At 40.7% G+C, this 27,402-nt stretch overlaps 1 protein-coding gene across 22 annotated transcripts in view; it reads left to right on the forward strand.

The window, feature by feature from the left end:
• The window catches only part of LOC118407778, a 134,223-nt gene extending 110,116 nt beyond the window's left edge, over positions 1-24,107 (forward strand). For 7 of the 22 annotated variants that reach the window (XM_035808295.1, XM_035808293.1, XM_035808299.1 and 4 more), the window contains 8 exons: positions 3,128-3,160; positions 3,428-3,511; positions 20,681-20,713; positions 20,880-20,912; positions 21,220-21,252; positions 21,880-21,951; positions 22,108-22,212; positions 22,441-24,106. In XM_035808295.1, the coding sequence (XP_035664188.1) occupies positions 3,128-3,160; positions 3,428-3,511; positions 20,681-20,713; positions 20,880-20,912; positions 21,220-21,252; positions 21,880-21,951; positions 22,108-22,212; positions 22,441-23,632 (1,585 nt within the window). In that variant the 3' untranslated portion in view covers positions 23,633-24,106. Of the gene's footprint in view, positions 1-784; positions 827-1,716; positions 1,750-3,127; positions 3,161-3,427; positions 3,512-16,491; positions 17,043-17,418; positions 17,556-17,895; positions 17,934-18,643; positions 18,701-18,981; positions 19,024-19,730; positions 19,764-20,027; positions 20,112-20,680; positions 20,714-20,879; positions 20,913-21,219; positions 21,253-21,879; positions 21,952-22,107; positions 22,213-22,440 lie in introns of those variants that run through there. The other 15 variants (XM_035808294.1, XM_035808300.1, XM_035808297.1 and 12 more) reach the window with 12 other exon arrangements.
• The last annotated feature ends 3,295 nt before the right edge of the window (positions 24,108-27,402 follow it).

Consider the following 27,402-nt stretch of genomic DNA (forward strand, 5'->3'; position numbering starts at 1 on the left):
CGCACTTTCGGTACTTTCCTTTTCGTTCCTTTTTGCTCCTTTTCGTTCCTTTTCGTTCCTTTTCGTTCCTTTTCGTTCCTTTTCGTTCCTTTTCGTTCCTTTTCGCTCCTTTTCGTTCCTTTTCGCTCCTTTTCGTTCCTTTTCGTTCCTTTTCGCTCCTTTTCGTTCCTTTTCGCACTTTCGGTACACCGGAAAGAACCTACAATGGCACCATGGATAATATAGCAGTGTAGAGAAACGGGTTGCAGTTATTTAGATGGGGTGTAAAGCCAGAATAGATCTCACAGATCAATCTGGTCTGATGTAGATTGTTATGTTATATTGAGAAAGTACAATAAGAGTTATATTCTTTGAAGCTGAATTAACTGGTTTGTGGTAAAAGCAAAATTAGAAACAGTAGAAATAAAAATTTCATTGAGGACTTTGGAAAGATCCATGCTTGGTCAGACTTGGGCACTATTCATGTATTTTTAGGACAGAAGAAAATTCACCTAGTTTATGGAGTACTGTGTATTCATTCATTGCCACTGTTGGGGCAATATTCTAATCACTTTTCATGTTGCCTATTTAACTGTCGAATTCCTTTTCACAATACTAGATGTACTAGTAATACAGAATGGCTTTGCTTGAATTACTGCTTGCAGTTGATCACATGTGAAAGTGCCACATACTTTCTTTTGTCGAGTAGACCCCAGTGATTTGTGGGATACCTAATGGTGTTTCTGCATGAAGTCATATGGTGGTTTGTATATCAATCCCCCACCACCTGTTATTCTTATTCCAGATTGTTTCTCAAGAAAAGGGAAGATGGCTCTCCATTTAACAGGTAAGACTATGGTAAGACTATGGTTTCTGTGTGGGGGTTAACATACACAGCAAACTTCACATTACTCAAGATAGCTTCTGAGGTAAACAAGTAGAATGTACAATGTAGTCATAGGCCGATCTCAGATATTTTTTCTCTCATTAAAAGAATCACATGTACCTTTCAGAATACGTTTCAATCCCCAGATGCTCATATAACAGTTCTTGTCTATGTAGTTATCAAAGTTTTCTACCTATTGCATGCAGAAACTTTCCTTGTCCTTGGTGCTGAATGAAAATCTGCTTTAACATATAACTCCAGTTCACCTTTATCTGCGGGAAACCTTTATCCATTGTTTTAAAATCAGGGCATTCAAGGATATGAAGTGGATGAACGATGGATTCAATTTGTAATATTTCCAGATATTGTACAAATGTAGTTTGAAGCCAAAGTCCCAATATGGACTTGATATCATTAATTCCAGTTACTGTACAACGGGTAAACTATTAGGTTACCCAGCAGACAGGTGCATGTGTGTCGCGGGCAGAAATGTAACGTTATGTGTGTGTATGTAATATTTTTTACATGTATGTGTGTGTGTGTGTGTGTGTGTGTGTGTGTGTGTGTGTTAGCATGAGACAAGGGGGGGGGGGGTGCATTTTCCAGCTCGTTTGAAAGCAAATAGACTAATCCTTCCTAATTTAGGCTTAGGTCACATTTCCAAACCGGGGCCCGGTCGGAATCTTTCAAGAAACGAAAAATCAAGATATATACCTAGAAATATGCAAATATCATGCCCATGTATCTTATTTTGACATTTTGTGTATTTTGATGTATTTTATATCATACTTTTCTCTCCCGAAAGCTGCCCGACCGGGCCCCGGTTTGGAAATGTGACCTTAGCCTTACAGGGAGGCTGCAGAGCTTCTAGAGTTGGCTCAAGAGTAAGTTAACAGATCACTTTTAATTTCTTATTGCCTTATTCAAACTAACATCTAGAAGGTAAAAAAGTATGTGTAACATACCAGCTTTGTGAGTATAAGGTGCTAGCCTAATATTAGAGAGAGAGAGAGAAAGAGAAAGAGTGAGGGAGAGAGAGAGGGGGGGGGCATGAAACATAGTATCACGAGAAACATGTTTTTTGTAATGTCATCGACAGAACTGATTGTTTTGTATTCTCTCCCCAAAACAGTCAAGCTGAAGCTGCTGAGGATGACCTGGTCAGGACGTCCTTCCAGCAGATGCTGCTAACTGATGAGAAGCTGTGAGTCTTTCAGTGTCTTCATCGTGTATTATGTTCTGTTTCTACTGTTGAAGTGCTTAGGGCAGGAACTGGCCCCTTGCTCCTCTTCATCCAGTGTTGATAAGATAGACCTTCTCAGGGTTGGACAAGTTTTCTAAAAAAATTACTTCCCCAAAGTCTTCCTTGTCATCAATGTTTTTCCATCTATTGGATGCAGAAAATTTCCTTGTCCTTGGTGCTGAATGAGAATCTGCTGCATGTGTATATTTGCAAATCACGTACACGTGTGTGCACGTGCACAAGTGCATTTATGTATGTCTTTGCGTGTATGTCATAATGTGTATATCTGTAAGTTCGGTAACATGTATGTATGTTATATATACCTATTATAAATGTGTGTGTGCGCGTGTGTGTGTTAGCAAGAGACCGGGGGGTGGGGGGTCATTTTCCACCTTTCTTTGAAGGCAAATACAGTCAAATCTGTATTAGCGGCCACCTTTGCATGGTGACCACCTGGCTATTGCAGTCAATTTTTGTCTGACCCTTGAATTTTTCCCATTAACCTAAGCTTTAAGAAATAGTTCAGAGCAGCCACCTGTCCAACGCGGCCACGGCCAGACAATTTTCGGTCCCGTAGATACAGAAACATTGCATATTTTGACCAAACGGCGTTCGTATGTGACTCTGTCCGTATGCTCCAAGTTTAAAATCGTAGTTTGCGAGGATTTGAAGTTCCTGACAGGGTTATTTTGATGGTAGGGGAACATACCTTGAACGTTACAGCACAAGTCTTTGCGAATTGACCAACATTCCGCAGATCAATTATATCAATCATTTTCAGTAGATTTGACTTTGTCAGGGTCAGTTGAACTTTGTTTGAGACAATTTAGACAATGTTACTTTGCGAGAAAGATTAGTGGGTACTGAAATCATAACTTATTGCTTGTAATTTATTGCTTGGCAATTGGTCAGCATTTTCTCTATAGTGGCCACCTGTCTATAGTGGCCACATTTCTCTTGTCCCGTGAGTGACCGCTATAGACAGGTTTGACTGTAGACTAATCCTTCCTAATTTACAGGGTGGCTGCAGAGCTTCTTGAGCTGGCTCAAGAGTAAGTTTACAGATCACTTTGATTTTTTATTGCCTAGTCATAAAGATCCAATACTACAATCAAGTACTTCACTGATATTGTCAAACTAATATCTAGAGGAAGGTGAGATAGTATGTATAACACATCATCTTTGTAAGCATAAGGTGCTAGCTTATATATATATATATAGAGAGAGAGAGAGAGAGCATCAATCATAGTTTATCATAAGAAAATTGTGTTTGTAAAGTCAAGACAGAATTGATTGTTTTATATTCTCTCCCCAAACAGGCAAGCTGAAGCTGCTGAGGATGACCTGGTCAGGACGTCCTTCCATAATGCAGAACTGCAGATGCTGCTAACTGATGAGAAGCTGTGAGTCTTTCAGTGTCTTCATCGTGTATTTGGTTCTGTTTCTACTGTTGAAGTGCTATTAGGCCAGGAACTGGCCCCTTGCTCCTCTTCATTCAGTGTTGATAACATAATAATATAAGACCTTCTCAGGATTGGACAGGTTTTCTAAAAAAATTACTTGCCCAAACCAATTGTTCGCTTCTCCAAAATTCAAAATGTCACTTTTATTATATGCATTTTTACTTCTTGCAATGGAAATCTTATTATTGCCTTTATTTTTCTATGTTGTCACCATTGCTTAATGTCATGACTAAAATGTAACAAGTATATATGATAATCTCACAATAGATCGGGCAACTGGGATAGGTCATGCACTTGCCTGATCAGCACTTTCACAATGTCCTGGACAATAGGGCTAGTGGACTTGTCCAACCCTGCTTCTTGAAAAATATTAATGAATTTTTTAGAACTGGAATGGTAATACTATGATCTGACACAATAAGCAATTTTGTATATTCAGTACAATTTATTTTAATGCACATTGTACATTTTATTATCACAGACAAGCAGATGATGCAAAGGTGCAACACAAAAGGTAAAACTATGAATTTCCAACTTTTCAGTTTTGGTCCATCTTTTCAGACCTTGTTGTAATTAATGTAATAATAATTATTATAAGACACTTAATGATAATGTTTGTATCTATTGCAATAAATATTTTCTCTATACTAAACTGTATGACTTTTTTTTTAACACAGGGAGCTCTCTCAGGCCCATGAAGACCTAGAAATGTGAGTAGTTGTTTGACATTTTTCCTAGATAACTTATTAAATGTAGACTGATAGAATTGAAAACTCATTTTGCATAAGGTGATTTTTCTTGAAAAGAAATTGAATTCAGAATGGGAATTTCAAAACAAATGGCTATTTATGTAAAGCAATTCATAATCATTAGTAAGTTAGAGTAGATGCACCTTATCTATTAGTTGAGGAAACCTTACATCTGAACAGAGAAATATAAAAAGGGATATCAATAAACGTGTCTTTATAAACACATCATAATTTATTATGTGCACTTCATCATCTCTTAATCTATTAGGGCCATCTGTGAACTACAGGAGGAAAAAAAGAGGTTTGTGATTATTTTGACCTCTTTGAGTACTTTTCAGTTTTGTTACTTATAAAAACATTGTTAAAAAACTAACTTCGTTTGAAAACTTTAAGAAGAAATGAAAACTTTTTTTGCACTGATTGTATCTTCAAAGAAGCACTGTTTTGTGAATGTATTTGCTTGCCTTTGTTAATGGAAGTTTATGATGTATTGTAGTATTGATACCTGCTTACTGTTCATACCCCCTGTAATGTCTGTACCATCTGTTGTGTCCATACCCCAGTAATGTCCACGTCCCCTGGAGTGCCAGGCAGCGTACTCCATTCAAATGTATCAGTGCTGTCTTTAGCATGTGTACCCCCGTGTTGTTCAAACAAGGCCTACTGTCTATAACGTTAGCCCCTAAGTTATATGTCCATAATTTATCTACTGTTACTCAGTATAGCTTCCCCCAAGTACTGTCTGTACCCCCTTTTACTGTCTGTACTTCCTGTAGTCTCCATAGCCCCTTAACTGTCCTTCTCCTCTGAGTTGTCTGTACCCTGTTTGTGTACATACTGCTTGTAGTGTTCATATTTGCTGTATGTACCGTCACCTGTTGAGGTATTTTCTCATACTTCAAGTGTTCTTTTGGTATTAGCAGTATCTGTATTTGCTGTGAATTCTGTCTGTGCACCAGTTTACATTCCAATCCCATTATCTATGACAGGAGTGCCCAGAAGCACATCCTGATAGATGACTTGAAGGCTCAGGTCGCCATTCTAAAGACAGGAGGGTCCTGGTGAGTTATCTTCTGTGTCTTTTTGGCAACACCTCGGGAGCACTTTTTATTCCATAACATGAAACATTCATATTTTTTATTTAGTTGCTTTTGAATTAATATAACAGCTTGGCTAGAGGTAAAATAATAAGTGGATATAAGTGGTTTTGCTTTTGTTGTACATTGTTGTATTATGTAATTATTGTATTGTATGTATGTGTTATTTGTATGTATCCTGGGCCTCCATGAAAAGCAGTGTCAGTCACTGATGGAAGCTTACCCTGGTAAAAGGACACAGAAGTATATAAAATCATAGGTATGGTTCAATACATTTGATGTTTTAATTATTTTCAGTTTCAGCAGTAGATATGAAGCCAGAGCCCACGTCTCACTTGAAGAGGCAGAAGCGATGGCATACAGGATCGCAGAACTGGAGGTCCTTTTGGAGGAGCAGCGGAAGTGAGTTGACTCAATATGAGAAATATAGGACAGTCACTATAATTATTTTGTCCATACATTCTTTCCTGGTCCTGTTCATGTATCTGTGGCAATTCACTGCAAATCCAGGCTCACATCTTGGTGTGCTTTGTACTCATTTCAATTTTGCTCTTGCCATTGTTGTGTACTTTCAAATTTGGATGTTAACTTTGATTTCTTTGTGTTATTGAGATTTGAATTCGTCACAATGAGTATGATAAATTTTATTGCATTTTATGTTGCCCTACAGTGAAAACACCGAGCTGATAGCCCAGTTACAACAGTCTGAGGAAGAGAGTCTGCCATATAACACAGAACAACAAGACCACTCTTTCCTGCCCGAGTGCTTCCTGGCTCACAGCGCCTCGCCCATTGATGAGGAAGAGATGCTGCCACCTGACATGGAATGCAAAGAGGACTCTTTCCTGCCCGAGTGCTTCCTGGCCCGCTGCCCCTCACCAATGAATGACAAGGAGGAAGGGCTGCCAGCAGACATGGAACGCAAAGAGGACTCTTTCCTGCCTGAGTGCTTCCTGGTTCGCTGCCCCTCACCAATGAATGACAAGGAGGAAGGGCTGCCAGCAGACATGGAACACAAAGAGGACTCTTTCCTGCCTGAGTGCTTCCTGGTTCGCTGCCCCTCACCAATGAATGACAAGGAGGAAGGGCTGCCAGCAGACATGGAACACAAAGAGGACTCTTTCCTGCCTGAGTGCTTCCTGGCTCGCTGCCCCTCACCAATGAATGACAAGGAGGAAGGGCTGCCAGCAGACATGGAACGCAAAGAGGACTCTTTCCTGCCTGAGTGCTTGCTGGCTCGCTGCCCCTCACCAATGAATGACAAGGAGGAAGGGCTGCCAGCAGACATGGAACACAAAGAGGACTCTTTCCTGCCTGAGTGCTTCCTGGCTCGCTGCCCCTCACCAATGAATGACAAGGAGGAAGGGCTGCCAGCAGACATGGAACGCAAAGAGGACTCTTTCCTGCCTGAGTGCTTGCTGGCTCGCTGCCCCTCACCAATGAATGACAAGGAGGAAGGGCTGCCAGCAGACATGGAACACAAAGAGGACTCTTTCCTGCCTGAGTGCTTCCTGGCTCGCTGCCCCTCACCAATGAATGACAAGGAGGAAGGGCTGCCAGCAGACATGGAACGCAAAGAGGACTCTTTCCTGCCTGAGTGCTTCCTGGCTCGCTGCCCCTCACCAATGAATGACAAGAAGGAAGGGCTCCCAGCAGACATGGAACGCAAAGAGGACTCTTTCCTGCCTGCAGAGTGCTTCCTGGCTTGCTGCCCCTCACCCATGGATGACGAGGTAGACAGACAGACAGCTGACACTGAACAAGACTTGAGCCCACGAGTAGAGAGTAAGGGATTAGCCAAATGGTTGAAAAAAGCAAAGAGGATGTTATGCTGTTGCAACAGTGTGAAAGAGGATTAAGAACATAATAGTGTATAATATATATTTAATAATGTAAATGATCTGTAAACATATATGCTGTCAAAGTGATGGTATCATATGATATACTGCAATGTGTTTTCCAGCGGTCTTATTTGTAAACAAGGAGAGATCTGAAATAATTGTATAAAAAAAGAAATGAAAAATATAATATTTGTATGGCCAATTTTATCAAACATTTTTAACATGAGAGAGACTCTATTTTCATGCCCAAAAATTTTATGTCTGTCATAAGCATTGTCTGTGAAGGGGAGATGCAGTCTGACAATACATGTGTGTAGTGTGTACAAGGCTGTGCTGTATTTCTTGTTCTCTGAGCTTCATGACCGGTACAATTCTAACTAGTGTTGATCATATTTGATGTAGAAAAGTAAATCTTATTTCTCTGGAGGTTCCTTAAATAAAACAAAATGCGTCAGACTGCTGAAGTGTATTAGGAGCAAGAAAAGAGGGAAAAGGCCAAGAGAGCCTGCTATGGAGGCTAGGTTTTTTTGTACCGTACCTCAGGTTTCTGCCTGCCAAAAAACAATGCAAATTCATGAACCCCACAGCTATTTATTCTGGTCGCCTATTCGCCCGGATGTTAGACACGTGATCCATCCATTGTATAAATATGCAGATTAGGGGCATCTCCTCACTCATCAGGCCGCCTCAGACCACGTCCTCGCTGAACCGACGGCTCCCATAGCAAAGCAGACAAATTTCCCGGCGGCAATTTTGCGTTTAGACGCCGCAGGATGGAACGCCGCAGCCCCAGGACTCCGGCGGTCACGGCGTGGTTACCGTCAGGTCGACGTTCGTTTTTTCCACGAAAGGCTTAGGTTGGTTTCCAGTGGTCGGTCGGTACATTTTTCTGCGTTTCTCCCGTATGTTAAAAATTTTCTCGTGTTTGTTGCGTTTTAGAGCTTCGGAGCGACCTTTTGTTGTTATGTTCTTTCGCCGTTTGTGATTTTCTTCTAGCACGCTTGGAATTCTGATTACCGGCTGCATCCTTAAATTTTGCATTTCTGTCGCTTATTCGTATGTATGAGCTTCTAGCGACGGGGGAGGAAAGACCTCAGTGCAGAGGATGGCTGCCTTGCACCTTTTTTCTCGTTTTACAGTTTCTTCCTTTTTTTATACTAGGCCGGGTCGAGTTTAGGACGTTTCTACTTCACATTGGCGTTTTGCTCCGCTTGGAGCTGAGTAATTTTTTGTGTGATTTGCTGACTTTTGTGTACGTTTTAGCAGGATCCAACAGCTACTCCAAGCAGATAGTTGGTGCCCACATGGCAAGATGGGAATTCTTTTGTCCGCGCCTTGTTTTTCGTATCCATCCTAATCCTCTGCGAAGGAAAGGTGTGGGTGTTGGCAGTCTTTGCTAAGGCGTGGAGCAGAACGAGAGTTTCCAGATTTTTATTTCATTTTTTGATTTTCGTGAATATTTCAGGCAGTAACAGAGGACGACGAGGGCATGATCCAGGAGGCAAGATGGCGACCCCCCCCCCCGCCCCGCCTTTCTTCTTTGTTTTCCAGGATTACTGTCACCACTCTGGGAGAGCCTGGCGTAGCGTTCAGCCACCCCATCTGAGATTGGAAGGCTGCAGTTGGTACGATTTGGGTGTCATTTTCGGTTTTTGTGGCCAGGTAGAATTTTTCTTTTACTTTCCTAGATTGAACGTCGAGGCTGTGTATGGGGTTTCCTGCTACCATTTTGTTTTAGTTCGCATGTGTATGAGTGTGCACCTGTAAGGCGTGGTGACTGAGTTATGGACACGCGTGGCCCACGACACTCCACGTAACGCGGCTCGCTCGCATGTGGGATCGGGGCGGTGTGGAAGTTGCGTATGTTTTAGACTTGTCTGTCTGGGACCGGACCTGTTGCCGGGCGCCCGTCCCTCCCCACCATCTCATGATTCACGTGTTGTTCATACAGGTCTGACGCTCTCCCCCTCCGACAGCAGGGATGCGCGGGACACACCACTGCCAGCTACGGGACACGCCACCATCAACCTCGCCAGATGTGGGGCCATGGTACCCGTCGGTGACATGCACAAGCTACAGCAGTAGAGAGGGGACACGACGCGCCAGGGAACCTGTTAGGCTGTGATGTTGTTTTTTTTTGTGAACCTTGTTCTTTCACCGATTAGAGTTGTTGAAAACAGATACCAGAGATTCCGAGGAGGTGGCTTCAGGGCGCAGCGCTATGAGGAACAGCAGTTTGAGGATCAGGCCCGGCTGGCGTTCCGGTCCCCAACACCGCCCAGCCCGCCAGTTCATCCAACTTCACCGGCAGCCCAAGGAACGGACTGTGAGTCTTTTGGCTTCCTTTTGTTAGGCAGGTTTTTTCCCTCTCTTTTCTTAATTTGTGAAATTCGTTTTCCAGTGCGATGGGGTGCCGCGGAATCCTGGATTGTTCGGAATTATTCGAGTAACCCTGTGTTAGCCTGACGTCCTTGTGAATAACACGTCGAGTCACCCGTTTGCTTCTAACGTTATCCCAGTGCGGGGATCCTAGAAGGTGTAGGACGGTGTATCCTTTCTCAGTACGGTGGAATATCATTCAGTGCGACAGGGTGCCGCGGGAAGCTGAATGATTCGGAAAGTATGCAGCTGTTTTAGCCGGTGTGACATTATCCAGCGCGAAGGGTTTCCGCGGAAAGCTGGGCGATCAAAAAAAAAAAATTTGTACACGTTTTTCGTGACACACTGTGACGACATCCAGTGCGAAGGGGTTCCGCGGAAAGCTGGACGATCCGAGAAGTCTTGTACGTTTTATCTACTCTTGTGACTTAATCCAGTGCGATGGGTTTCCGCGGAAGGCTGGATGATTTGTTAAGCGGAAGTGCGTAAGGACCTGGGCCGGACTGAGGCCTGGCTAAGGAGTGCGCGCGGGAAACGGGCTGTGAGGACAGAAGTGAGCAGCATGTTGTGCGTTTGTGCACAAACGATTTTGTATCGCACAGTGCTGATTCACCAGAGGCAGTACAGAGCACGGTTTTTCTTATGTCTGGTTCCTCTTCATGGTCTCAGCGCTGTGTAAGATTAGAGTGGGTAGATTAGCGTTGGGCACACGAGAGTGAATACTTAGGAATGTGTGGCTTTACGTAGTGATAAAGTCCAGAGAAGGGCAAGATGAAGTGAGGGGGACAAGTCGAGAGGAATGAGAAAGGGATAAGATGAGTAAGGGGAGAGGAAAGGTGAAAGAGCGAAGATAAGGATGGGAAGTTGTTGAGAGGGACAAGATGGGAGATGATTTGGAAGAGTGAACAGGAAAAGGAGCGAGACTATATCATAGGAGAGTGTCATCGGGGGAAGACATTAGGTGACAGGAAGGAAAGGCTCTGAAGCCAGAGAGGGCAAAGGCGAAAGACGACGATTCCCCATCACTTTATAACGGAGGGCGGATAGATGACCAGGACAAATAGGATACTATTTATTCTGGTCGCCTATTCGCCCGGATGTTAGACACGTGATCCATCCATTGTATAAATATGCAGATTAGGGGCATCTCCTCACTCATCAGGCCGCCCTCCGACCACGTCTGGAGCCTGAAGCGACCCACCCGCCCAGCCCTTGGTAAATTTTCTGCTTTGCGCGGAACTAGACGCCCGCTTTCAGGCGGTCGTCTCAGCGCATAGGTGACTTTAGGCTCCAGACGACGATTCCCCATCACTTTATAACGGAGGGCGGATAGATGACCACGGCAGGACAAATAGGATACTGTTTGACTTATTCCCTTAGAAAGCTAGCAACAAAAATACCTGCTGCAGTTCCAAACTTACACCACTGACCCCCAGTCCCAAAAGCTATCCACTACTCAAAAGTTAGGAACCTAGTGCTTCCACAAAGTTTACCCTTAAAATTTGAATCTCCATTGCAGTACCGTATGTACTTGCTAGGAGACCCACTAGTGACCCCTACCCATTCACTAAATATCATGTAGAATCATTTACAACTTCTCGAGTTAGGCCACAGCAAGTAAATTTTATGGATGACATCCTCTACAGCCTGCAAAAATAGTGCGATAGGGCGAAAAAAAACAAGAAGGGTGAAAAAAAAACAAGATGGCTACATTTTCAAAAATAGGCACCATAAAGTTGTGATGACTGTTGTAAAAAGAATTAAAGGGACAAAACATGGTATCAGAGCCAACAAGGCATTGATTCATTCCTGTATTATATGAATGTACTGGTGTGGTAAAAGTGACACTAGTGTGGTAGACTGGCATCACCAACAAAGTTGGTAACCACACTCATAGCTTCCATATTGGTGTCACTTTTACAACTATCCAATAAGTTTCATTTCTACAACTACGGTCCTGGGTACCTCGCAAGTGTCACTTCTACAAGTACAGTTATTAGACTACAACACAATATATTTGCTCATTTGGGTACTTTATCGTCATGTTGACCATCCCTGCAGAAGAAAAATTCTTGTTTTTTTTTCTGAAATCAGGCGAAAATTAATGCGCGCGTTGATGTCATCCATAAAATTTACTTGCTGTGGCCTTATGTTGTACACAGACAAACACGCATACATAATAGCCTGCTGCAGGACCAACGGAAAATGCCAGGTGAACCATTTTTGAACTTGACCTTCTTTTTCACAACCGCTACTAACGTACAAAATATAATGGAGATTCATTCATCATCTAAGCTTCTCGAGTCCATAGCCAAACGTACACTTGAAAATACAAAGCTTGCTGCAGTACCCTTGGAAAATGCCATTTTCAAACTTGACCTCCATTTTTACAACTTCTACATAGCTACAAAATATCATGAAGATATTCACAATGTCCAGTATCTCGCCACTACTGTATGATATCCACAACCAAACGAACAAAAGTACAAAGCTCACTGCAGCACCGTACGAAAACGCCAGGTAAACTATTTTCAAACTTGACCTTCCTTTTCAATTCACGACCTCTTATCTACTTATCCATAAAACACTATTATCATGATGAAGATTCATTCTCAGCCCCTAGAGTATGTGTTGTGCACAAACACACAAAAATATTTAGCCTGCTGCAGTACCGCAGGAAAACGCTAGGTCAACCCGTTTAAAACTTGACCTTTCTTTTTTACAAGCACCACAAACCGACTAAATATCATGAAGCTCGCTGTACAACCTCTCAAGTGTTATGCTGGTGACCCACTTACAGACCCACCACACTATGGTCCAACTGAAAACGGACGTGTCTATTTTACTATTTTAGATGGGTGCACTGGACGAGTCCAGTCTTGCATAGGGTGCATTTTTACATTTATTTTTTAGACTAGAGTGATTATGCAAGGACCTTTTTTGATGTTTCGGACTGCTTCATTTTACACAGGGGTGTCGGCTGAGACAGTCAATTCCTGACAGTTTAATTTATACAGAACAACACTCTGCCACAACTGCGCACGAAATCTAACTTTGTAATAGTTACACCACGAATATAAACAACTAAAAACTGCTATATCACTGAATCTGTGGTGGCATCGTTGTGCCATATGGCCTATCGATTTTACAGAACTCTTGATGAATTTTGTTGATAAAAAACGAATCATTTTCAATCTTTGTGTATTTGTCGTCTTTTCAGTCAGACATGTACTTGTATGCTTTTCATGATATTCCCATTATGAAGAAAATGATGCAGAGACGCCGCCAACGTGATATACTCGCTAAACAAAAACACAGTTTCTAATCTTCCTAAATGGCACTTATGTACTGAAAATCGTTCTGTTATTAAATATGGCCAGAGCGCTAAAGCATTGTCTTGATCCTAGCCGAGGCGTTTCCATGTTGTAACGGTTTATCACTTTAAAGGTCCTTTTTGTTCTCGATAATGCAAAAGTACGGATGTTAATTAAACTACTTTCAACACTTGAATATCAAAGTAAAACCCGTGGGCAAAAGGTAAAAAGTGATTTGAGTACCCAAAATTACTTTGTAACTTTTCTACATACGAATGAAGGCTCACCTGGGGGATAACGGCTAATGCTAAGCGAACCCTTCGGTAACCGCAAAAAAAGCGACCCCTTACGATCGGACTTCCGAAGCTTCAAACAAAATGTGCGTTACTTTCAACACTTGAATATCAAAGTAAAACCCGTGGGCAAAAGGTAAAAAGTGATTTGAGTACCCAAAATTACTTTGTAACTTTTCTACATACGAATGAAGGCTCACCTGGGGGATAACCGCTAACCGCTAAGCGAACCCTTCGGTAACCGCAAAAAAAGCGACCCCTTACGATCGGACTTCCGAAGTTTCAAACAAAATGTGCGTTACTTTCAACACTTGAATATCAAAGTAAAACCCGTGGGCAAAAGGTAAAAAGTGATTTGAGTACCCAAAATTACTTTGTAACTTTTCTACATACGAATGAAGGCTCACCTGGGGAATAACCGCTAACCGCTAAGCGAACCCTTCGGTAACCGCAAAAAAAGCGACCCCTTACGAAACCCGTGGGCAAAAGGTAAAAAGTGATTTGAGTACCCAAAATTACTTTGTAACTTTTCTACATACGAATGAAGGCTCACCTGGGGAATAACCGCTAACCGCTAAGCGAACCCTTCGGTAACCGCAAAAAAAGCGACCCCTTACGATCGAACTTCCGAAATTTCAAACAAAATGTGCGTTACTTTCAACTCTTGAATATTATAGTAAAACCCGTGGGCAAAAGGTAAAAAGTGATTTGAGTACCCAAAATTACTTTGTAACTTTTCTACATACGAATGAAGGCTCACCTGGGGGATAACCGCTAACCGCTAAGCGAACCCTTCGGTAACCGCAAAAAAAGCGACCCCTTACGATCGGACTTCCGAAATTTCAAACAAAATGTGCGTTACTTTCAACTCTTGAATAGCAAAGTAAAACCCGTGGGCGAAAGGTAAAAAGTGATTTGAGTACCCAAAATTACTTTGTAACTTTTCTACATACGAATGAAGGCTCACCTGGGGGATAACCGCTAACCGCTAAGCGAACCCTTCGGTAACCGCAAAAAAAGCGACCCCTTACGATCGGACTTCCGAAATTTCAAATAAAATGTGCGTTACTTTCAACACTTGAATATCAAAGTAAAACCCGTGGGCAAAAGGTAAAAAGTGATTTGAGTACCCAAAATTACTTTGTAACTTTTCTACATACGAATGAAGGCTCACCTGGGGGATTACCGCTAACCGCTAAGCGAACCCTTCGGTAACCGCAAAAAAAGCGACCCCTTACGATCGGACTTCCGAAGTTTCAAACAAAATGTGCGTTACTTTCAACACTTGAATATCATAAGAAAACCCGTGGGCAAAAGGTAAAAAGTGATTTGAGTACCCAAAATTACTTTGTAACTTTTCTACATACGAATGAAGGCTGACCTGGGGGATAACCTCTAACCGCTAAGCGAACCCTTCGGTGACCCCTTACGATCTGACTTCCGAAATTTCAAACAAAATGTGCGTTACTTTCAACACTTGAGTATCATAGTAAAACCCGTGGGCAAAAGGTAAAAAGTGATTTGAGTACCCAATATTACTTTGTAACTTTTCTACATACGAATGAAGGCTCACCTGGGGGATTACCGCTAACCGCTAAGCGAACCCTTCGGTAACCGCAAAAAAAGCGACCCCTTACGATCGGACTTCCGAAGTTTCAAACAAAATGTGCGTTACTTTCAACACTTGAATATCAAAGTAAAACCCGTGGGCAAAAGGTAAAAAGTGATTTGAGTACCCAAAATTACTTTGTAACTTTTCTACATACGAATGAAGGCTCACCTGGGGGATAACCGCTAACCGCTAAGCGAACCCTTCGGTAACCGCAAAAAAAGCGACCCCTTACGATCGGACTTCCGAAATTTCAAACAAAATGTGCGTTACTTTCAACTCTTGAATAGCAAAGTAAAACCCGTGGGCGAAAGGTAAAAAGTGATTTGAGTACCCAAAATTACTTTGTAACTTTTCTACATACGAATGAAGGCTCACCTGGGGAATAACCGCTAACCGCTAAGCGAACCCTTCGGTAACCGCAAAAAAGCGACCCCTTACGATCGGACTTCCGAAATTTCAAACAAAATGTGCGTTACTTTCAACTCTTGAATATTATAGTAAAACCCGTGGGCGAAAGGTAAAAAGTGATTTGAGTACCCAAAATTACTTTGTAACTTTTCTACATACGAATGAAGGCTCACCTGGGGGAAAACCGCTAACCGAACCCTTCGGTAACCGCAAAAAAGGGACCCCTTACGATCGGACTTCCGAAATTTCAAACATAATGTGCGTTACTTTCAACACTTGAGTATCATAAGAAAACCCGTGGGCAAAAGGTAAAAAGTGATTTGAGTACCCAAAATTACTTTGTATCTTTTCTACATACGAATGAAGGCTGACCTGGGGGATAACCGCTAAACCGCTAAGCGACCCTTCGGTAACCCCTTACGATCGGACTTCCGAAATTTCAAACAAAATGTGCGTTACTTTCAACACTTGAGTATCATAGTAAAACCCGTGGGCAAAAGGTAAAAAGTGATTTGAGTACCCAAAATTACTTTGTAACTTTTCTACATACGAATGAAGGCTCACCTGGGGGATTACCGCTAACCGCTAAGCGAACCCTTCGGTAACCGCAAAAAAGCGACCCCTTACGATCGGACTTCCGAAATTTCAAACAAAATGTGCGTTACTTTCAACTCTTGAATATTATAGTAAAACCCGTGGGCAAAAGGTAAAAAGTGATTTGAGTACCCAAAATTACTTTGTAACTTTTCTACATACGAATGAAGGCTGACCTGGGGGATAACCGCTAACCGCTAAGCGAACCCTTCGGTAACCGCAAAAAAGCGACCCCTTACGATAGGACTTCCGAAATTTCAAACAAAATGTGCGTTACTTTCAACACTTGAGTAGACACTTTTACATACATCTACGTGGAAAGGCTGGAAGAATGCTCAATATTTTCATGTCTTGGAGCAGTGTAAATAGCATCATCTTATCAATATGGTGAAAATACTCATTGGTGAAAAAGCACCACCCAGCGTCTTTCTCAAGAGCAACAGGTGCAACACTGAGATGTCGAATCAGCACCAAGGATATCGCCCATCTTTGCCTTTTCCGGGGTTGGCGGCAGGTATCAATGTTTGGTTTATGTAAATTGAAAAAAAAAACGAATTTTAGCGTAACAATGGTGGTCAGTGACTCATCTACCGACTCATAATTTGTTAACATTATAATAGTTTCATGGATTATACAGAGTATTGCTTTTTCTAGCCATTCCGCGAGAGAAAGTAGTCCATTCCATGAACGCGGAGCGGCTTGACTATTTTGCAGACAGCTTGCTGGGGGAATAGACCAAAAGTCTATTATCTAGTTGATATAACTATCCAACCTTCTTTATGGGCCTGTTTACAATATCGAATTGTCGTTTAATGGGGAGATAGTACCAAGTTTATTCACCGCCACAACCCGGTTGTTATTCTTGTGGTCATCCGCGGTACCGAACAGGAATGATGAAACGATCGTTGTATTAAAAAAAATGCTAACATGTTCTTATGTGTACAATCAAAAAGATCAAGTCAAGTAGATTACCTCTGCCCGTTCACAAACAACAGTCTAAAGTCTAAAGAGGGGCTTAAACCTTAGAAATAAGCCAACGCAATATTTGTTTGGGACAATTTCTTTCAGTTCTAACAGAGACAATCCAGGATCATTCCTCCTTGCGTTCGATTTTTCGTTCTGTTTACCCTGGTTACCATGGACACGGGTTCCACACAGATGACAAGTTCCAGTCCGTGAACTAGGTAAGAAAATTTGTTTTCTCTTTTTAAAACGAAGAAAATGGGTTGAATTACTAGTAAAAAGTCACAAGTCTTTGCCTAGTTTTACGTCTAGCTGTTGTGTACACACCACAAATGTAGTAAGAGCTCTTAAAAGTCCGAAGGTTTTGGCTACACACATGTATAAAGCAGGAACAAATTCATTCTGCTGTTCGGGACTAACTTTTCAAGGTCAATTCTACACTTAGTAGAAGGGAGTAAGTTTTGTTTGTAAATGTTGATATATCTGATATGCTGAAATATCTGCAAGCATATTAACGTATTGTAGCTGTGGATTAAATCGGAGACACTAAGGAATATCTAACAGATTTTGACTTTATTAACGCCCCGCACTTTCTAGGTCTGACGTTCTGACAAGTCGAGAATTTGCGACAGTTTGTTTTCTGAACTTCCGAAGTGTACGCGACTGTGTCGACGTGAGGAAATATGACAACGTTGTCAAAAGAAGATGGGAGAAGTGTTGAGCGAAAGATGAAGGTAAGTTGTCCATTCCTTGTCGGTCATTTCCGAAAATAAAAAAAAAACGTTCAACTTTCTAGTTGGGAACACACGGATACCGATTCTCTTTTGCACCCCAGTTACACCCGATCGTTGCATTTATTTTCCTCTTACTTTTTCAACGACTATTCAGAGATTTCTGACAAGTTGACCCAACTACACAAACTTTCATATATTTCCATAGGTTACTTTTATTAATTCTATAATCAACATGTTCACCTTTTGACCTTCTTTTTCTTACCCTTTGCTTTTCCTTGCTCTGTTGTGTTGTGTTTGTGTTTGTGTTCTCATTCCAGCCTGTTCCCTTTCCTACTCTCAGCAGAGTCAGGGAGGAGAAGCAGCAACCTCCTTTAGCCAGTAAGAAACTGTTTAGTCAGTTTATGATGTCGTTATGATGATGATGATTTCAGAAGTAGCCAGTGTTCACAACAATCAGAAAAAAACAATGGGGAGGGATGGCCAAATACATATATTTCAGCCCACACCAATACAATTTTTACAGTTACTCAAGCAACTTGATGAAATTTGGAGACAGATGTTTCAGACAGTCTATTGTAAGTGAGTGGAAAAGAATCTGTAACATATCAATTCAGATTTTTGCTTTTAATCCTGATTCTCCATTAACTCTATGTACACTGACTGGAGACAGTGGAATGCTGTCTGAAACATCTGACCATTGCTAAATTCTATCCAGTTGCTTGAGTAACAGTTGCTGTTACTTTACATGTCTTACTTTACCTGGATGTCTAACCTTCATCAACATGTCCTGACTGGTAAGGTCTTGAACCATGGTATTGACTCAGTGTGGCCTTTATATATTCATGTATAAGGAGCAGTTGTATTTTTCCCAATACATGGCCACAAACATTTCAACTGTAATGTGAAAGGACTTACTTGTAAAATCAGCCTCTATGCCTTCAAATTGTCACTGAGAAGGCAAAGTTTACACAATATAATGGAATTCTGCATTTGAACTCTGAGTAAAAGTAGAAACAGCATATATTTAAGGTATGTTTGCAAGGATATTACTGTAACATCACTTTAACTGTCTCTATCTGTTATTCCAGCAGTCTGAGGAGAGATACATATTCTACAGTCCAGGAGACGCTGTATGCTCTTCACAAGTAAGTAACTTTATATGTAGAAAGAACCTATAATGGCACCATGGATAATGCATTGTTGCTAATGTTTGGCAATATCCAATTGCTATTTCAGAGTAATACAGTTTCAGAACAGCTTTGCTTGAATTACAGCTTGCACTTTATCACATCTGTTAGTGCCACATACTTTCCTTTGTTTGTTTACTAGACTCACATGATTTGTGGGATACCCATATGGATTGTCTGTATGAAGTCACACGATGCTTTGTACATCAATTCCTCAACACTTGTTATTCTTATTCCAGATTGTTTCTCGAGAAAAAGGAAGATGGCTCCCCATTTAACAGGTAAGACTATGGTTTCTGTGTGGGGATTTCTTCTGAGGTAAACATTAGAATGTAAAATGTAGTCATAGGCTGCATCAATGAAGGTATTTATTCGACATATGCATCCAGTTAATCTACCTGAAACCTCAGACCATTTCCAAAATTATATCCAGTTGATTGTCAAGGAGTAATTGCTATTTGACGTAGTCAGGCTGATTTCAGACTTCCTTTTTTTCTCATTAGAAAAAAAGAGACCATATGTACCTTTTAGAAGACCCCCAAATACTCATATAATACTATTAATAATAGTTCTTGTCTTCCTTGTCATCAATGTTTTTCCATCTATTGGATGCAGAAAATGTTCTTGTCCTTGGTGCTGAATGAAAATCTGCTGCATGTGTGCATGAGCACATCATGTCTGTGTGTGTGCGCACATGCACAAGTGTATCTATTTTTGTGTGTATCTAATGTATGTAACCTGTATGTATGTTATATATACATAATATAACATTGTGTGTGTGTGTCTGTATGTGTGTGTTTGTATCTGTGTGTGTGTTTGTGTGTGTGTATGTCTGTGTTGTGCATTTGTGTGTGTGTGTGTGTGCATATGTGTGTGTGTGCGTGTGTGTGTGTGTGTGTGTGTTAGAGAGAGGGAGAGAGAGGAATGGGCATTTTCCAGCTTGCCAGCTTGTTTGAAAGCAAATAGACTAATCCTTCCTAATTTACAGGGAGGCTGCAGAGCTTGTAGAGCTGGCTCAAGAGTAAGTTAACAGATCACTTTTAATTTCTTATTGCCATTTAAGTCAGCAAATATCCAATACTACAATCAAATACTTCACTGACATTGTATCAAACTAATATCTAAGAGGAAGAGTATGTGTAACACACCCGCTTTGTAAGCATAAGGTGCTAGCTTATAGATATATAATGTTAAAGAGAGAGCATTAATAAAGTCTATCATAGGAAAATTGTGTTTGCAAAGTCATTGACAGAATTGATTGTTTTGAATTCTCTCCCCCAAACAGGCAAGCTGAAGCTGCTGAGGATGACCTGGTCAGGACGTCCTTCCATAATGCAGAACTGCAGATGCTACTAACTGATGAGAAGCTGTGAGTCTTTCAGTCTTTATCATTTTCTACTGTTTGATTTCTACCATGTATTTAGTTCTGTTTCTACTGCCTTTAAAAGTCCTTATACCCCTGTCACATTATCCACAATCTTTGGGCGTATCGATGGAAGATCGGCCATATTTAAGATTGACAGAGGGTTGCACTTATTTTTCACCTGAAAACTGTCTTTGTCACATATAAGCCATACTTTGTACCTTATTGTTGTGCACTGAAATTATTATCGTAAGTGAGGCTTAGGCAATTGCCACAGAATCATTGTCCGATCAATTTTTGCTTAATGTGACGGGTATTCTAAGGCCCCTTCCTCCTCTCCGTCAAGTATCTCCAAGTTTCTTGCACTCACGATGATACATCTGATGACCACAGTGACTGTAAAAATCCTGAACGTCCAGTGTTGATAAGATAGACCTTCTTGAAAAATGTTTTAATTTGCAGTTTTTAGAGGCTGTGACTAGAATGGTATTATACTATATGATCTGACACAATGAGCAATTTTGTATACTCACTACAATTTATGTCAATGCATATTGTACATTTCATTATTACAGACAAGCAGATGATGCAAAGGTCCAGCATGAAAGGTAAGAACAATTTTTAGCTCTTCAGTTTTGGTCCATTCTTTCAGATCTTGCAGTAATTGTAAGGCACTTAATAATGTAAGTTTTTCCCATACCAGCATTCCATAACATTTTGTATCCATTGCAATAAATGCTTTTATTAAACCATATGATTTGTTCTCAAATACAGGGAGCTCTCTCAGGCCCATGCAGACCTAGAAATGTGAGTAGTTGTTTGACTTTTGTCCTTAAAATATATTTGTTGTAGTCAAGAATGACCATTCTAAGTATTATATATGAAATTGATAGGAAAGACTCATTTTGCATAAGGTGATTTCTCCTGAAAATAATCAAATGGAAGTTTTTGTGAAGAGACATCATATTAAGCAACATGGATTCACGCGCCTTAGTTATCATAAGATATAAGTTAAGGAAACCTTACACCTAAACAAATAAAAAGGGCTATTGATAAACAATTGTTTTCATAAACACATTATAATAGAGTGTACTTCGTCATCTCTATCTATTAGGGCCATCTGCGACCTACAGGAGGAAAAAAACAGGTTTGTAATTATTTTAACTTCTTTATGTACTTTTCAGTTTTGTATCTTGTGGAAAAATAGTAGTACTTGTCCAACAAATAATTTTGTTTGAAAATTTCAGGAAGAAATGAAAACTTTGTTTGCACTAATTCTATCTTAGTTTTAAAAAAAGCAGTCCATTTTGTATTTGCTTGCTTTTATTAAGTTAATGACGAATTGTATTGTTGATACCTGTTTACTATTCATACCCCCTGTAGTGAGTGTATATACCTCATATCTTGTCTGCACCATGTATTGTGTCCTTACCCTTGAAGAGTCCAATGTATTACCCCAGTAATGTCCATGTCCCCTGGAGTGCCAGACATCGTACACCATTAAAAATAACTGTGCTGTCTATAGCCCCTGTGTACTCCCTGTGGTGTCCAAACTGCCCACAGTGTCAGTATAGCCCCTTACGTATCCATGATTTATCCACTGTTTTGTTACTCAGTACAATAACACAAGGACTGCTCCAGAATAGGAGAGAGGTCTTTTCTTATACTTCAGGTGTTTTTTTTTGTGTCAGCAGTATCTGTAGATGCTGTGAATTTTTTCTTGTTGTAAAAACTGTGCACCAGTTTACATTCCAATCATCATTATCTGCACCAGGAGTGCCCAGAAGCACCTCGAGATTGACTGTTTGAAGGCACAGGTGTCAGTCCTGAAGTCAGGAGGGGCCCGGTGAGTTATCTTCTGTGTCTTTTGGCAACACTTCAGGGGTGCTTTTTATTACATAGCATGAAATATTTATATTTTGCATTAGTTGCTTTAATATAACAGCTTGACTAAAGGTAGAATTATAGATAAGCTTATATTTGATGTCTTAATTATTTCCAGTTTCAGCAGTAGACATGAAGCCAGAGCCCACATCTCACTTGAAGAGGCAGAAGGGATGGCATACAGGATCGCAGAGCTGGAAGTCCTGTTGGAGGAACAGAGGAAGTGGGTTGACTCAATATGAGAAATATATGACACTTTTATTTTGTCAACATTCTTCCCTGGGCCTGTTTGTGTTTGTGACTTCACTGCAAATCCAGGCTCACGTCTTGGTGTGCTTTGTCCCAATTTCAATTTTGCTGTTGACATTTTCATGTACTTTCCAATTGGGATGTGATTAAAACTTGATTAATGAAAATGATTAATTTTATGGCATTTTATGTTGCCCTACAGTGAAAACATCAAGCTGACAGCACAGTTACAACAGTCTAAAGAAGAGAGGCTGCCAGCTGTCACAGAACAACAAGACCCCTCTTTCCTGCCTGAGTGCTTCCTAACCCACTGCCCCTCACCTATTGATGAGGAAGAGATGCTGCCAGCAGACATGGAACGCAAAGAGGACTCTTTCCTGCCTGAGTGCTTCCTGGCCCACTGCCCCTCACCAATGGACGACAAGGATAATATGCTGCCAGCAGACATGGAACGCAAAGAGAACTCTTTCCTGCCTGAGTGCTTCCTGGCCTACAGCGCCTCACCAATGAATGACAATGAGGAAGGGCTGCCAGCAGACATGGAATGCAAAGAGGACTCTTTCCTGCCTGAGTGCTTCTTGGCCTGCAGCGCCTCACCAATGAATGACAAGGATGATATGCTGCCAGCAGACATGGAACGCAAAGAGGACTCTTTCCTGCCTGAGTGCTTCTTGGCCTGCAGCGCCTCACCAATGAATGACAATGAGGAAGGGCTGCCAGCAGACATGGAATGCAAAGAGGACTCTTTCCTGCCTGAGTGCTTCTTGGCCTGCAGCGCCTCACCAATGAATGACAAGGATGATATGCTGCCAGCAGACATGGAATGCAAAGAGGACTCTTTCCTGCCTGAGTGCTTCCTAGCCCGCTGCCCCTCACCAATGGATGATGAGGAGGAGATGCTGACCTATGACATGAACATGGACATTGCTCCCCTCTTGGAAGAGCTGCTCATCAACTCCAGCTCTCTCCTGCAAGCAGATTCAGTGGCAGCCTTAGATCAGGAGTCGCAGGACATTTTGTGTCTATCTGAACTGCTGAGTTCAACGTCTCCTGCGAGCTTGACAGCATCGTGTGATGGACGTCAGGCAAAATCTCAAGACACCAAAATGGTAAAGTCGCAAGCTTCAGTGAACAAGGTGACATGCAGTGGACTTCTTCGGTCTATGCTACAAGAGGCGCATGAGATCTTGTGTCTTAGTGAAAAGTTGAGCACACTGTCAGCTCACCATGACAAGACAGAGCCAATCAAAGTGAAGAATGGCCAGGTTGTGAAGACAGAGCTTCCCACAGAGGCGACCTACTGGACAACAGTGGAGCCTTGCCAGGGGTCATGTTGTTACACAACCACTTACATCAGCAGCAACAAGGACATTACAGTCTACCAACAGCTGTGAACTGTTCCACTGTTCTGTAATGAATTGTTCGTGATATGAAAGCATATGCTGTCAAAGTGATAGTATGATGATATATTCCAATGTGTTTTCCCGAGGTCTTATTTGTAAACAAGGAGAGATCTGACAACAATTTTATCAAGAAATGAAAAATATATATTTGTAAGCAAGGAGAGATCTGACAATAATTTTATCAAGAAATGAAAAATATATATATACTGTAAGTACAATCTTATCAAATATTTTCAACATGCGAGATGCTCTATTTTCAAGCCAAGCAATCTTATGTGATGTTGTTTGTCACAATTGCTGTGAAGGAGACATGCAATCTGACAATACAATGTGTGAAGTGTGTACAGGGCTGCGCTGTATTCCTTGTTCTCACAGTTTATGGCTGCTACACATTTTATGACTAGTCTTTACATTGAACGATCTTATTGATACGTCTATAACTGCAGGCTATGCTGAGTCAGAGGTTCCCGGAAGCAAGACAAAGACAGGTTGCCCCCGAAAAATTCAGCCCAAATCAAGCATTTTGAAAAGGACATCAATGGACAGAGATGCTTCTTGTTGCACATAATAGCATTGAAACTTAAAGTGTTGGTTGGAAGCGTTAGCCTTTCACAACAGTCTACGGAAAATATAAACTCCACGACTTCAATTGGTAAAATACGAAGGATACAAATCACTTACAATCTAATACTCTAAAAGATATTGTCTTGTCTGCAAAATGTTTTGAACATTGTCATTCTTGATTGTGAATGGGCACATTTTAGTAACAAAATTCGATAAGCCTTAAAGATTAATGAACCCCTTTGCCATTCGCCATTTCCCCAAGGCCGAATTTTGGAGGCGGTCAAGAATGATGAGGAATTACAGTAATAAAGGGTTGATGCCCCGCCCCGAGGTGTATATGGTGAGATAATCCCTGGTCAGGTGCGATAACCACCGAATAAACCGAATGGGGGCATTTTAGGCCTGCCCCAAATTTCATCTCACATAACACCAGAACAGCTTACGCAAAAGCCACCAGATCTTGTGAGTTCTCCTAAAATATTGTTGGCAACAATTTCACGAAGTTTTCAATTTTTTTCAATATTTTCGTAACCGTTTGTCGACAGGCATTTTTGACGAAAATCGCTAATTTCGGTTCTAACAAAGTAATTTCCACGTTTATGTGCTATATATCTATTATTTTGTTACATAAATGAAATATTGTGTTGCATTACATCAGCCTACAATACTCCTCCCTTTTCGGGAGTTAGACCAAGAAGATTAGAAGCTTCACTTTAGATTGGGCCTTTTTATTGATAACAATGCGATAAGCATACATACTTGCACACCCTTCCAAGAGATTGTATACTCTAATACTATCGTACAGATTAATGCCATATTTCCCTTTTCGCCATACAGAGATTTGGCAAATCTTAAATTACCCTAAATTACATTTTTATGTCACCAAAATGAAAATACATGTAGACCTACTGTGGAAGTTACTCAACAAAGACATGAGAAAAAGTACAGACATGATTTTCAAAATGACCAATAAACAGGTGAAAATACCAAATATTAAGTTATTTACTAACTAACTATTTGCAATTAGCCTTCGGGCATGAATTTGCAATAAACATCATCAATTAAAATAGTACCAAAAAATTTCACTTTAATAGGAGAATTTATATCTAATTTCTAAATCATCCACCAGTGTATTTCATGCTCACCGTTTAGGACTATGACTCAAACATATATGGCATTTATCAACTTTAAGACTTTGATATCATACTAGAAATTGATATGATAATAACTGTCGATGACTGTGATGGTGAAAATTGATACATTTTTATGAATACATACAGGCGCTCGGCAATGATATTTGGTAAGAAAGTTATGTTTTTGGTGTCGTCTGTATGTGGCTGTATGTGAACAGTATAACTCAGGAAGCTGTGAATGGATTCAACACTGTCTTTACTTTGCAAATCAAAAGAATCTTACGAACAAGAAACATATCTTTATGATATAAGTAACTTTGAAATTGGCAAACCAATAACTCAGTTTAGAATTAGTAGCCATAAATTGAATATTGAAACAGGCAGATACTATAATATAGCCCCTGAGCAAAGGTTCTGTCCATTCTGCCCCAAACATATTGAAGATGAATTTCACTTTATACTGGAATGTTCTAGATACGCTAGTTTGCGTAATAAATTATACATATTTCTCAAATCAAGTACAACAGAATTCAAGAGACTCGATATGCTGCAAACAAATTTGTATACATCTTTAGATGTCAGAACTCCCATAATGCAAAATAGGCAAATATACCAAGGATTGCTCTGATATTAGAAAGAATACCGTAACTAATGATTAGCCTACTCCATTGTAATACTACATCAAAGAATTATGTTAGCCCTTATTGTTAAGTTAGTTAGTTAGTTAGTTAGTTAGTTAAGTTAATTAGGTTATTAAGCTTTACTCTATATATACCTCTATTTTGTACTTTGTGTAATAGTTGTTGCCATACATTGTGTCACGTAAAATTGTCGTTTTCTTTTATGATATTTGGTAGTTGGATTGGGGTCAGGAAACGAAGGTCAATTCGACAATGAGCCTCCTCGCGGGTTTTTATGTTACTGCTGCGGAACAGCAAGTTTTGATATCTCGTGTTCTGGACATGCTATGCTCGTGATTGCTTAACTTCGTTAGAGTAAGTGGTGTAAGAGTAAGTGGAACCCCTAGCGGCTCTTTTGGAACTTCAGTGGAAATTTGTATTTCATGCTTTGACAGAGAGTAACTAAAAAAAAATTGACTGATCGTCATGATTTGGTATGTGTTGTGATCATATACAATTGCATGGAATCACTAGGCATGTTATCTTTTGTTTTGTCCTCAAATGGATTTATTTTTCCGTAGTCGATGCGCCAGGCTCCAAACATGGTGTCGTGGTCACTGACAACATTTCAAATATAGTCTGTTTGGAAGATTCTGTATAATTTTGTCAAAATTTCATGGTTGGATGTATTCAAGAAATTTATTTTTATGCCTTCGGTGCCATGATCCCTTTAACGGTTGTTGGCTTCAATATGGAGGATTTTCTTCAGCTCATTCTCCTGTGAGAAGCCGAACATTTCGTAGTCCGGTTTGTACATTTTCTTGAGACGCCAAAGAAGTCCGATAGGTATGTCTTCAAACCTTTCTTGAAAGTTGGCCCCCGCCTTTCTCGGCCTGACCGGCGGAAAAATATCCTCCATGTCACTCATCCCGAGCTTCTGAAACATGTGGTGGTAGTCCTGTGCAAGGGTGTCCGTGTGCAGAATATAGTCCCAGTCCACCTAGTATGAGAAAAAAGAGGTAAGTTTAGAAGTACTGCTCAATACACTTGTCATTTTATAAAGATCTTATACGCTAGATCCGCACACAATGTTGAGCTCATATGTAAATGCCAACAGGCTTTAGATCATTTTCAAGTTGAAATGACCCACGAAGTTTATGTCACGTGACCCGAATGGAAAGGTGTCGTCGACGTCAGAGTTGGCCATTTTAAACATGAGAAGGAATTTAAGCGTACGCGTCGCCATACTGACTAATTTTCTCGATTTGGGTTCAAATAAAACACCAAGTCCAATTGAAAAAATACGTTTTTCGTCCTTAAAGTAAGTACAACAACACTACTTTACCCCATATTAGAAATTGAAGGGAATTCGAAGTATTTTATACTATGACACATACACATGTAAGATACAACGAATATATATTACTAGACACACTTGCAAAAA

Source organism: Branchiostoma floridae, unplaced genomic scaffold (genome assembly GCF_000003815.2).
Source record: "Branchiostoma floridae strain S238N-H82 unplaced genomic scaffold, Bfl_VNyyK Sc7u5tJ_1465, whole genome shotgun sequence".
Classification (NCBI taxonomy): Eukaryota; Metazoa; Chordata; class Leptocardii; order Amphioxiformes; family Branchiostomatidae; genus Branchiostoma; species Branchiostoma floridae.